This window comes from Camarhynchus parvulus, chromosome 15 (genome assembly GCF_901933205.1).
Source record: "Camarhynchus parvulus chromosome 15, STF_HiC, whole genome shotgun sequence".
Classification (NCBI taxonomy): domain Eukaryota; kingdom Metazoa; phylum Chordata; class Aves; order Passeriformes; family Thraupidae; genus Camarhynchus; species Camarhynchus parvulus.
The window spans coordinates 8,852,890-8,866,172 of record NC_044585.1 but is presented as its reverse complement, the minus strand read 5'-3'; the positions used below and the strand labels follow the sequence as shown (position 1 = coordinate 8,866,172).

General features: G+C 45.4%; 1 protein-coding gene across 1 annotated transcript in view; it reads right to left on the bottom strand.

The window, feature by feature from the left end:
• TTC28 (tetratricopeptide repeat domain 28) overlaps positions 1 to 13,283 on the bottom strand; it is a 108,224-nt gene that overhangs the window by 43,910 nt on the left and 51,031 nt on the right. The window contains 3 exon segments of the mRNA XM_030958563.1: positions 441 to 571; positions 1,595 to 1,867; positions 3,465 to 3,612. Of these exon segments, the coding sequence (XP_030814423.1) occupies positions 441 to 571; positions 1,595 to 1,867; positions 3,465 to 3,612 (552 nt within the window).

The following is a 13,283-nucleotide window of genomic DNA, read 5'->3' as shown; positions in this document are numbered from 1 at the left end:
AGGCACAACTTAGGATGCAGCTTAGCAGAGTCCAGGTCAGCAGCACCTGTAACACTGGGAAATGTGCTGAGGACAGAGAAGGCTCAGCTGCAGCAACGTGGTACTGACACTGACCCAGCAGCAGCTCCTACCCCTGGAGCCCAGAGCCTCTGTGCTGTAGGAACGTGGATGGTAAGGGACAGGGAGGCAAAAGGACCTGCTCAGAGCCCAGAGATGGGGGAGGCAAATGGGCAACCCAAGCATCCTGCCCCTCACACTCACATATCATTATCTACTGGTACAGAGACTTTCCTTAACAAAAGGCAAGTGGACACCCAGGAGGAGAAGTCACAGCTTCCAAATTTTGGGGTAAAACAGAGCAGAGAGACAAGGCTTTTTGATCTCTCTGCAAAACCATGCAGTGCAGACTATCAGGTTTGACTGTTTAAAAAGCTTCCTACCTCTCTGTCCTTGAGCTTCATGGCAAGCACCAGCTGATGTCTGTGGTTAGTAAGGGCTTCCCGGTAATTTCCTTTGGAGAAGAATGCAGAGCCCAGATTTCCATGAGCTCGGCATTCTCCTGTCTGGTCACCTGTGTCACATGCAAACAAAACAAAGATTAGCTAATACAGGCACTGCTGGAAGCATCCAGTGGGAAGACAGAAATATGGGGTACAAGTGACGCTCTGGTGTGAGAACAAGAATTAGAACAAACTCATCTTTATGTTAAACACACAGCCAAACTTCCCTCTTTGCTGGCCTTCAGAAACTTCTACAGTAGCCATCAACCTTATTTTTAGAATTGTTTTAATTTCTTCTGTGGTCTAACACTCAGCAATTTTCCATTCCTCCCTGTTTATTCCTTGCTTGACATAGTGAAGGTCAGACAATGGCCAAGGCCTAGAATAAGCACAAAGCATGCCAGCTTTCTCCAGAAAGCAATTCTGCAGCACGGTTCAGCTCAGATGTACAAAGTACACCTACAACCATCTTCAAGAGAGCAGTCCCTGTGCTCTCAGTGAACAGTCCTGGCTCAAGCCTTTGGCATTGTCTCTCCAGCTCTGCACAGTCAGGGCTTTGTCTCACACCTGTCTGCTCTCCTCCAGCACCCTACAAAGCCAAATGCTCTCATTGTTGTGCAGAACATACTGTACTCAAGAGGGATTTTTGAATTTGTTTATTTTTAAACACTCTTTGTTCATCATTGTGTCACTACTAATTTGTTCCTTCCCTGGCTACTGCCCCAGACTCTCAGAGTGAGTACTTTTGTCCATCTTGGAAAAGCAGATGGCTTCATATAAGACTCATGTAAGGTTCTGAGCCCCAGTCAACACAGGCAGTAAGAGTAATTCTCACATACATGACATCAGGTAATTAGAAGACCCTGGAAAACCTTAGCACATCCATTGATCATCTGCCCCTTCACACAGGCAGGCAAACAGGGATGCACAAACCTGCATTCTGCACATTTCAGAAGCTTCACATCAGATTTAGCACCTTGTGAAAACCCACAGAAACCTGAGCATTCCAGAGAGATGCTGATTATTAACCTAGCTCTTGATTTGTTTCACCAGCCCCCAACCCAGCACTCCAGGAGTGAAAGGAGCATTCTTACCTAAACTCTTGGCTACGTCCAAGTCCTGCTGCATGTATCCAGTGCTTTTCTCTGTGTTCCCCAGGGACCAGTAGGCGCTGCTGAGCGCAGAGAACACCGACCCCCGCAGCTTCAGGCTGCAAGTGCCAATCTTCAGGGCAGCCTCCAGCACCACCACAGAGGCCCCGTGGTGGCCTGCAGTCAGGAGCTCCTGGCCAATCACAGACACCACAACAAAGGGGCTCTTGTCCAGCTTCATCTTCTGCAGTTGTTGGTAGGTGGGCTCCAGGGACTCTGAAGCGCAAAACCGAAGACAGAGGTACTCAGCAAACCAAGATATTTGCATCAGGAATCACATTCACAACTCATCTTGACTTTTTTATAAACAGATGACACATTATTTAAGGGCCAGACAGCCCAAATTCAGTGAAGATTTATTAAGGGAGCTTGGGGCTCAAAGGTACCATCTAAGATCTGGCACATCAAGACAGATCACCTGGCAAGTTGCTGTTTGCCTCGCAGAAAGCAGTTCAGGAAGGCAGCATAAAAAAAGGCAGCTTAGAGCAGTCTCAGCATAGAGCAGTCTCTTTCTGAGCTCTGAAGTTTGGCCTAATGGCAGAAGGAATACAGAAGATATCTGTGGAATTTTGTAGGAAACTGGAAACAGGCCATCTGCAGTGTCTGAGAGCATTGCAGTTTTTGCTCTTTGAGCACAAACCTTCAGACGAATGTCTGCAAAGTCTGTGCCTGTCCAGATACCCAAGCACATGATGTGTGCTAAGAGAGGTGACCAAAACTGCAAAAAGAAGCTGCTCCTTCTGCAGGAGACAGTGCTCCTGTGGCATGATAGCACTGGACCTGCCCAACTGCTTCAATTTGTCTAACTGCAGCAGGGAGCACAGCTGACACACAGCTGCAGGGCAGTCAGCCAGAGATCATCCTGCCAAATTTGGGGATGCTCCCACAGAATACCATGTAGCCTGCATTCTAAGCAGCAGCCTTAGTACCTCTGGGTAGCAAATTAAATTGCATTCACCAGGTAACTGCTGTATAGGACAGAAACTTCCCAATGAATTCTTTTTGGAAGATGGAGAAAAACACTGTAAAAAAGCAAATACCAACAAGGATATTTTTTTCATTTCAGTGCTCCTTGGCTCCTAAGCCCTGTGGCCCCCAGCACCATCTGCTGAGGAGGACAATTGCCATGTTCCCTCCTGATTAACAGCATTAGGGCATTGCAGCACAAAGCCTGCAAGAGACACAGAGCTAAGAGGAGACAACCCCCTTCCTCTAGAGAAAAAAATCTTGGAAATGGGGACACGATGAAAGAGAAAAACACTGCACAGCTCATATGGCTTCAAGGTCTCTGTGACTGCAAACACTGCTTGAACAGAAGCGAATTAGCAGAGCAGCCTTTTTGCCTTCTGGAATGCTGTGTTTTCAGAGACAGCAGTACCACAGAAAAGCTGCTGATGCGCACTTCTGGGGCAAACACTGGCCTGGGGCATTTCAGATGTGCTGCTCCCAACTTAAACATTGTGGGAAGTTGTTCCAGTAACAACACAGGCAGTGTCACAGCAGCACACACCTCTGCCTGCACTGATACTGGAGAAAGCAAAAATGAACAAGGACTCCATGGGAACTGTTGTACAAACCCAGCTTGATTCATCTCCAGTGCCCCTCAAGCTGGCTATCACCAGCTTAACTAGAAAGTTTTAGTTCCTCCTGTAACTTCAGGCTCCATTCTTGGCATCCTTCTGATGTGGCAGAGAAGCCAAATCTTGAAATCCTTCCCTTCAGCCCTCCAGGTTCTCCTGTGCTCAGATTCTGGGACTCCCAGCTCTGGCTAACTCAGCACCAGGTGAGACCCTGAGAACCCCCATGTGCTTACCTCTCATGGGAGACTTCATGGCGGCCTCGACCATGCCCACCAGGAGCTGCAGGCTCTTGGGATCCTGCGCCAGCCCCGAGGCAAAGGCGGCCAGAGCATCTGCATGGCGTCCCAGGTACTGCAGGGCCACGCCCTGACGGAAGTATGCCTGAAAGGACAGAGGGAAAGCAATGCCCATCACAAACAGGAACAAATAACACAGCTCCTGCAGGAACAGAGGCAAAGCAATGCCCGTCACAAACAGGAACAAATAACACAGCTCCTGCAGGGACAGAGGCAAAGCAATGCCCGTCACAAACAGGAACAAATAACACAGCTCCTGCAGGGACAGAGGCAAAGCAATGCCCGTCACAAACAGGAACAAATAACACAGCTCCTGCAGGAACAGAGGCAAAGCAATGCCCGTCACAAACAGGAACAAATAACACAGCTCCTGCAGGGACAGAGGCAAAGCAATGCCCATCACTGAGCCATCACAAACAGGCACAATAACACGGCTCCTGACCTCGTGCTGGTGGACAACAGGCCACACCATGGCACCTCTGGTCACGAGGTTACAATCACTGCCACCAACACTGTCCAGTCTGTGAACCCAACCAGCGTGGACCCCCTCATTGTGATCACCTTTTGAGCTTTAGCAAGGCCTCTGAAGTGTTCTGGGGACCAGGGTTGGTCACTTCTAGTAAGGCAAAGCTTTCCCCTTGGATTTGGCCAAATACTATTTCTTAACTACTTATAACCAGGTACTTTTTCTCAAGACCCTCCTTTCCAGTCTCTGCTCACACAGCACAAAAGCAACTCACTTCCTCTCTCATCAGCTCTTGCCAATGTGTCCAGTATCAACATCCAGCACTAGCAGGGCCCAAAATGTACTGAAATCTCAAGCTGCAATGAAACACAACAAAGATGCAGCCAGGAGCTGAGTCTTCTTTCTCCACTGTCCAGCACTGCCCCACTTGCTAAGTGTACTATTTATACAACCCACACACACATACACATGTGTACATTGATCTGTACAAGCTTCTTAGACTAAAGACACTCATAATTCTGAAACTGTTTACAAGACCATTTTTCTTCATTTCTTAATTTTCCAGAAAATCATTTATGGGAACCTGCAATACCTTCAAAGTAACTTGTATCTCCTATCACCATGTATCTCCATTTCTACATCAGCAACATCAATATGCAGCTGCAAAGCATTCCCAAACAGAGCTCCCATATCTGCACAAATTGGCATACCAGGAACCTACACACAAAGCAGGAACTTCAGACACAAACCCTGCTCTCACAATGAACACAGGCAAAGCCCTGGCCGAAAGGGTATCCAGAGCTGCCTGTGAGATACTGGGGGAAAAGACCACAGAAACCACAATCCAGTATTTACAAAGTACCAGGTTATTTGTAGCACACACATCCGCACACTGTGTTATAAAAAGGTCTTGAATCTTTAAGCACCTTTGATGCCTGTTATTCAGATTTTATAATCATGCCCAGCTAATATTTTTCTAATGCAAATTTTGCTGCACTTTGAGTTCATTCAAACCTATTTCAATAGCACAAGTAAAGAGGATAAAGCATTATTTGTATGATTTAAAAGTGCTTTAAGAACCAATTCTGCTCCTTGAGATTGGCTCTCTTGGCTAGGACCTCATCACTCTCTCTTGGTCTGTAATAGCACAGAGATCTGCACTCAAGATACATTAGGTATACATCTGGGAAGTCTTTTTACTTAAACAGGAGAAATCTTTAATTAATTTTTGAACTCGTTAGAGCATTCAGGCACTTTTGGACTCCAATCCAGGAAGGCAGAGATTAAGGAAAATCAGAAATGATGTGAGAAATTTAGAGACATGAATATTTAATCTCTTTTCCATTAGTAAGTCTTGATTGTAGAACCCCTTTTAATGAATTCAATGAAAGCAAAATGCTTTTCATTAACCTTTAGTATAAATGTGTTCTTATTGAACCAAACAAGCCACTGTACTGGAAACCCAATTCACTGTTAACTAGATTACAAGCATGAAGCTTTAAATCAAAGAAAATACAAAGAACTAACAACATGCAGCAGCCACCAAGCACAAGTCCTCCCAGCAGAGTGTGAACTGTCACCTAAATCATGCTGTACACTATTAAGTCTTGTTTTTGCAGAATTACCATCTAATTGCTTTCTTTACTGCCTGATGAGAGAGGGAAGTGGACACAGCACGACTCTGACTGGGACCTCTCCAGCCCACAAGGCTGCTTGGTCAGGACAGCTGTGCCTGCCTGGTTCAGCTGTGCAGAAGGACACACAGCCACCAGCACTGAGCTCCATGTGGGGCATCTTCAGCACCTTGTGCTTCACTGGCACATCCTGAATGCTGACAAATGAGAACCCCCCCCATCTGTCACCATGATATTTTCTGAAAAATCCTCTTTGCCCAGGATTTTCTCCTGGGAAGCTGAGAAGCCTCAGAGAGGAATGAAAACAATAATTATCTGATTGCTGCTCCTGTGTTGGCTGCTATGGAATGTGGCTTGGACATTGCTTACCAACAGGTGAATGTTTGATTGGTTCCATGTGAATTGTTTTAATTTAATGACCAATCATGGTCCAGCTGTGTCGAGGCTCTGAGGAGTCACAGGTTTTTATTATTCATTCTTGTTTTAGCCTTCTGATGTCTCCTTTCTCTTTCTTAGTATAGTTTTAGTAGAGCATTTTATATATAATATAATATCATATCTTATCATATCATGTATCATAAATTATAAAACAGCCTTTTGAGAACTTAGAGTCAAATTCTCATCTCTCACCTTGTCCTGGCGACCTCACAAACACCACACCCATCCCCTGAACCCTGCAAATGGAGGGGACACACAGGCTGCAGGTGACAGGAGGAGACAAGACCCATGAATGTCCAGTTCAGTTCCGCACATTCTGAACATCCTTTATGGAAAGGGCTTTTATCCGCTCCCCACATCTATTCCTGGAAGTGCCCCTGGAAACTGCTTAATTTGAATACAAACACAACATTCAAAGCCCAAAAGAGAACCCTATTAATCATAGCAGAAAGTACATTTTTTGGCCTATTTTTCTCCTGCAAAAAACCTTTCCTTCCTTCCTCTTCCAGTTTCCAGCATACACAAGAATGCTTTCTGCACATTGTGTTCCCCACGGACCTTTAACTAAATAAATAAAAAGCATTCACATCACCTATTTCCTCCCCAAGAGGCACTCACAAGTTAGTTTAGCACTGGAATGAAGACACTGTATCAAGGGGAAAAGTCTGCAAAGAGGAAATGGTGAGAATCACCCTTTGGAAGAGGAGAGGAAAAGGGAAGGCAGGGAGCCAGCAGCTGCAGCTCAAGGAATGAGCCAAGGAGCAGCTCCTGGTCCCCACACAGACAGAGCCTTCCCCTGCTGAGCGAGCTTTAAATTTTAAATCACATTATGTGAAGATACTACAGTGCTCACTCTACAGTAACAGTTACATTAATTTCCCAGTGATCTCAAATAAGAAAAAACTATCAATTCCTTTTAAGAAGATTAAAGCAAGGAGAGAGACAATATTTCGCTAAAGACAAGACAGAAACAGCAGGTGTTTTCTAACCTGGCTCTGCATTCTCATTGTCTCAATACAGACAGCTGGAACCATCTCTTTCATTTTTGCAGTCTCTGCGCCACACTTTCCAGGAACAAGGCACTGTGCAAGAAGAAAGCCTCATTCTCAGCTGGAATTTGGCACCAGATGCATCTCCCTCAATGGGAATTATTTTCTCCTGTCCTTGTTTTAGCAGGATGGACACAGCTGTGCTGTCCCCACCTCCAGAGTCCCAGCATGTCAGGGATTCCCAGCACCTGCAGCCACCCCTCCAGCCTGAGCTCTGCCCAGCACACCCAGTGCCTGCAGGACAGGGAGAGCAGCTCCTGCCAGCAGGAGCTCTTTGGGAAGGGAAGAGGATTAAAGAGTCCAAAGCAGCTCTACAAAGCAGCCAATCTCATCAAGTTCTACGTTGGAGAGGCTGTTAAGTGAGATTCCCACACATCTCTGAGAATTAAACACCAGTGCAAGCTCTCACAGACAGGTGGGCTCAGCCTTCTGCACAACAGGCTGAGCTTCTGCCCAGTTACCAATTTCATATGCCAAGGGAAGGAGGGAGCACAAGGAATAGACAGCACTACTTATCCATAATACCTTTGAAAGCACTGTTGATATTCTGGAAGCAAAAATAAATTACTCTAATTAATTAACTGGCAAAATATATTTGGCTCTTGAGACTTCTGAGCCATGCAAAACACAGATGCTGCTCACACTGCTGGCCTCAGGACAGACCCCAGCCAGGTGAAGTGGCATCACTCCCAGCACAGCACCCAAAGGGGAATAAATCTTCCTACCTCATTCAGGCTTTCCCACCCATTTTTGCAGACTTGCCCCATGCTTTTCAGAGTATTCCACGTTTTCATGGCTGGAATTAAGTTTTTTACTGCTTTTCCTACCCTCAATATAATTTTACCAAACTTGTGTGAGCATGAGAAGAGCACAGGGCAGTTCTGGGGGCCAAGCCACAGCACAGTCAGCATCTGCCTGGGCAGGCACAGCCCCTCTCTGCAATTCTGAGCACAAGTTCTAGGTTTTCTGCTTGATTTAATGACCCATGTATCTTCTGTACACACCAGTATTTCCCACCTGTGTTTATTACAGCCCATTTAATGGAAAAGGAGAATTTCTGTCTGTCCTACTAGGAGCTGCCGCAGGACTGATGGCTGCAGTGTCCAGGGAACACAAATAAACATGCTTATTAGCTTTTTTGATCTCATCATTTGAGATCCCATCTAGGAAACTGGCTAGACCCTGAATGCTAGATTTCCCTGTGCAATCTGAAACAGGATTAGAATGCAAATGTCATTACTGAATGGCCAATATCAAGAAGGAAGCTGAAATTTTTATTAAATCTTCTGATATCAATATGCAAGAACTGTTTCAGGCAACAGTAACGCGTTTATAATTAATACAAAATATACAATGAAGATAAAAATACAGTACAAAGACACAGCATGTAAATAATGAATTGTACCTTTAAGTTCCCTAAGATTTTGCCAAATAAAACCAAGTCAAGGTCCTGCCCACAAGGAATGCAGCAACAGATTCTACATTTGGGATCTCCCCTCCCTGCTTAGGAGCTCCTGTGCCTCCTCCCTTTTTGCAGGAATCCCACAGCCACCCTGCCCTGCCAGGCTCACCTGGTCCCTCTGCCACCAAACCTCACCCCACAGGCTCATGGACATGGCACAATGCTGGCCAACATTAACTGGATAACTGAGATAGAGGAACAAAACTGGAACAGCATCAGAAGAACTTGCAGCAGAAAACTCCTGTCAAACAAACATGGAAAACTTGAAAAAAAGCACCTTGGTCTTAGACAAAGGCTGCCATTGTACACAGGGGAGGAAACTCCAGCCACCCTCGTGCTGCTGTCAGCTTCAGATCCTGGACAGTTGGCTATGGGGGCAGGAAAGGCAAACACACAGAAAATGCTTCTTCCATAATGCTCCCTTGGTTTGCCAGACCAGGAGAAGATGCCAAAAACAGCAGGAATAATCTCTGATGCATTCAATGCCTGTTCTCAGTCTGCAGAACACCCCTCGTGCCATCAGAGGTGCCCCTCAGGGCTGCCCATGCCAGCTGTGCCCAGGGCTGAGCAGAGCTTGCAAGGGACCAGGAGAAGGGAGGGGATGTGTGAACAGCTGCCACAGCTTCTCAGGGCCAGGTTGGATCCATCCTCTCCCCTTGTAACTGTTTTACAGCCAAATTTTAGAGAAAAATACGGACAAATCTCTGCTGTGGGATTTCAGGAATGCGAGGAGAGGGAAGACTGCACTTTAATTCAGAACACATGTAGCACATGCATAAATAGTGCTGCTGACCACACCAGCTGAATTCCTGCTTTCCCAAAATTAAGGCTGTACCCCAGGTAACACTTTTCCTTCACAGTCCTACATCTGGCTGACACCTGAACCACAGCTGTCAGCCTGCCCTGGAGAATCAGCACAACAGATTTGTTGTCTCTGCAGCTTTGTTTCTTTATCTTCTACTTGTTTGCAAGATGCCTCTTACAGAACTACCCTACATAGAAATGGGAATTTCCTCTAAGACCCATGGAGCATATAGAGAAAAACAAGATGGGTGTGTGTGTAAAATATCTTGCCTGGTTTTATCCAAACAGCATTTAATCATTCTTATTAACTGCGCTACCACTACCTGCTAATGGGATTCTGTGCACAGCTCACTTGCCCACCTGGAATAAATCGAATTTAATCAGTAAATAAAGAGTCAAACCTTTGTTTACTTAGTTGAAGTAAACAGCTCAGCTTCTCACAGAGATCTTATCCTTACTTCTCCTTTCTCACATGCTTCAGGCTTACTCTAGGAACAGCAGCTACATCCTGGAACCCCTCTTCAGAGGACATCTCTCTCCATTTCTAACAGCAGGTGCCAGCAGTCAATCTTCCTGTCTTTATCAGCTACAACTCTTAACCACCACTTAACAGCAAGAACCAGCTATGAGTGGAGGGAGGAAAGTGCTCTGGAGGAGTAACAACCAACCTGTCACAGCACAAGGAAAACAGAACCAGCCTCTTCTGCCTGAGGCCAACAGGCGCAGCACTGCAGCATCTGCTGCAGTTCCTCCACAAGGAGGACAGGGACAGTTTGGCACAATTTTTGGCTAAACAGCTTCTTTTAGAAATGGCAGAAGATGAGCCACCTTTCATCCTGCTCAGAAGTAACACCAGTCTTTGTAAGATATTATTAGATATTTAACAGATACAGAATTATACAAAACTTAAACTAAATGGATTAGCTGACACCTGTAGGTGGCTTCTGAGGGAAGCTTGGGCCAGAGGCAGGGCTGGTTTGAACACTATTGTTACCTGGTGATTAGTTTACTCTCAGCACGGTAGCATTATTTAAATGGTAAATTTAGTTCTTTTCCCCAGTCCAGGTACTCTTCCTCTGGACCTCAATACTGGGCCCTCTTGGCTTCACTCTCTATCTGTAAAATTCCTGTGTCTTGCACTTCCCAATTACCCTACCTCCTCCTGGTCTTAGCTGCTGTTTGATTGCTGTGAATCTGAAAAGCATTTAGGGTTGTTTTGGAAGCACTTTTGTCTGCACTGAGACAAGATACAGCAGAGGTCATTTAACAAACCCTTTAACAACTTTGGTGAATTCACCCAAATGACTCAAAACCTCTGTAACTGCTGGAAGTCAGATAAAGTTTGATCAGCAAATGGTGATTTGTGTCTCTCAAGAAGTGCAATATTTTAAACTAGCATTTCAGGATTTTAACACAGACAGTTTTTCCAACACAGCAGACAGACTCCACAAGAGCAACACTCTGCATGCAACCAAACACAAAGAGAAGTGAAATGCGCCCCGAGAGCCACCAGAATTACACTGGGCTTTGTGAAAAACAAGCCCCAAAACCACTTCCTTACTCCATGGGTCCATTCTCAAGACTGCCCTGATCTTAAACTACATCTTTTCTTACCGGTGAAGTAGAAAAAAAGTCTGAGCAGTACAATCCCCAGGAGAGCAGAGCAGAAGACAACAGTAAGATGAAATTCACAGCAGTTAGGGCACAGGATAGCAGTGACTGCAGGTGGGAGCTGCAGAGTACCTGCAGTGGGGAATTGCTCCATATTCCCTGGAGGAGCAGCTGATGCTCAGCAGGGCTGTGACAGAGAAGCCCAGCACACACCTACTGCAGACATCTCCTGCCTCTTGGCTCACCCTGCCAGCTCCGCCTGCCAAGGACAAAGCTGATGACAGGGGAGAGGGGAAAAATCAAATTTGCAAAAGTACTAAACATATAAATCTCTTTGGCCCAAGTGAACGTGGGAAAAATTCTTCAGCAGGGGCGTCCCATTTAGCAAGTTTTGCCAGATCATTACTCTTGTAATGCAAAGGGGAAAAACATCAACACCATGTTTCCCTACAATGATTCGCCTCCTTTATCACAGATCTCTGAAGCACCAAGTAATTTAGTAGTTGCTATGGAAACTGCTAGTTTTATTGAACAGCCCTGAAAGGGTCAAGAGGTACCATCAAACTGGCCAATTGTAAATTATTTCCCTGCTAAACATCTGCTTTATTTTAGTTGCCCTACCACTTCTCTGTTTTGCTGTTAGAACAGTATCTGGATGGACTCCAGAATAGGTGTCATTCTTCAGTGGGGTTGCAAGAGCCAAGTCCAAAAATAGCGATTTTCATTTTCTAATACACTGTAAAATCTTTCAAACAATGGAGCCCTACTGAGGGCAGAACAGCAAAGGACTGGGGACTCTTCCCTCTCACACACATCAGCACCAACTTGAGGCAGTGGTAACCAACACAAAGAGCTGGTTTTCACCATGATCCCTGGGGTTTTCACATGGCTGCTCGCACCAGCCACAAGATGAACAATCCATCAGACTGACCCACTTGTGCCTTCAGAAAAGGGACAAAACAGCAGTAGAAGAGCACCCTGCCCTTCTCAGCAAGCACCCAGCTCTTCTCAGCTTTGCAACTCCAAAAAAAATGTCTTCCTTGCCAGCAAGGGTCTGTGCTCTAGGAACAGAAAACACTGCATTGCCTGTACTGGACTACCAGAAAACAACGTAGTCTACCTTCCTTTATCCATCATACACAAAATGGCACCAGAGGTTCCAAATGCTAGTTAGCAGCATCTATTCCTACAGGCCAGGAGAACAGCAGGAGCACTGGCTGCATTTCCAGCTTTGCTATTGAACTCACTGGATTTGTGTCAGTTCCACAAAAGTGCCAAATTCCTTATTATTCCCATTTACTGAATATGTGTCAATGGAGCAAGGCTTCCTCTGTGGAGGACATGAGCAGCTCCCCTGTGCAGAGGCACTTTCTGTCTCTTCAACATCACCTGGAAATTCTTATTCCAACATATTTAACTTGCATTTAAAGTTATCTTTAAGTAACCTTTAAGTTACAACTGTACTTAATTCAAATAACTGGAATGGGCAAGAGAAAGCATTTTATTACAGAACATACCTGAATTTAAGAGGCTACATGCTTTCTAATGACAACCATGCCTAAGTTCTGTGCCCAGGGCAAAGCAGTAAAGAGCAGGCTCTGTTCCCTCCTCATACATTCTCTCCGTTCTTCATCTGGCTGAAATTATTCAAGTGATGACAAAGAAAGCAAAAGCTGTGTCTATGTAGACAAGTTCTGGTCTTTCTCACATATCCTGTGAACTCCATTACTTTTGTAAGGTCTTGGCTTGGAAGAAAATATTCTAAGTTCTGAGGTATTTGGCATGCCTTGGTATGGTGACTCCAACCTTGATTCAGACTTTCCATCCCCAGGAATCCCAGGAGAAATGAAGATATTTTTCTGTACATCCACAGGAAAATTTCTCCTTCGTCAGGCAATGAGTTCATAGTATTAATTTCAGTTCTCTTTTCTAAAATTATCCACCACAGACTAAAATTTCCACACAGCAGATACAGGGGCAATGCTCTGTTAGGATACACTCAGCAGAAGGGATTCTCACAAAGCCAGGGCTTGCCTCAAGCCTGGACTCCTGAGAAAGTTATCAGGGCTGTACAGAAACTGCAAATCATGCAGAAATAGTACAGAGAGACCAAAACCAAAGACAAATGTCTGATGTGTCACAGTTCCTTCCAGTTCATGGGAAATCAGTACATCTGGACTCTGATGCAGGCAGATGCCAGGTGGTAGAAGTACAAATATGAGGGGACATGCCAAGCCAAGAGAGATCCTGCACTTCCAGAGGCACAGTTCAGGAATGCTGGAGGAGAAAACC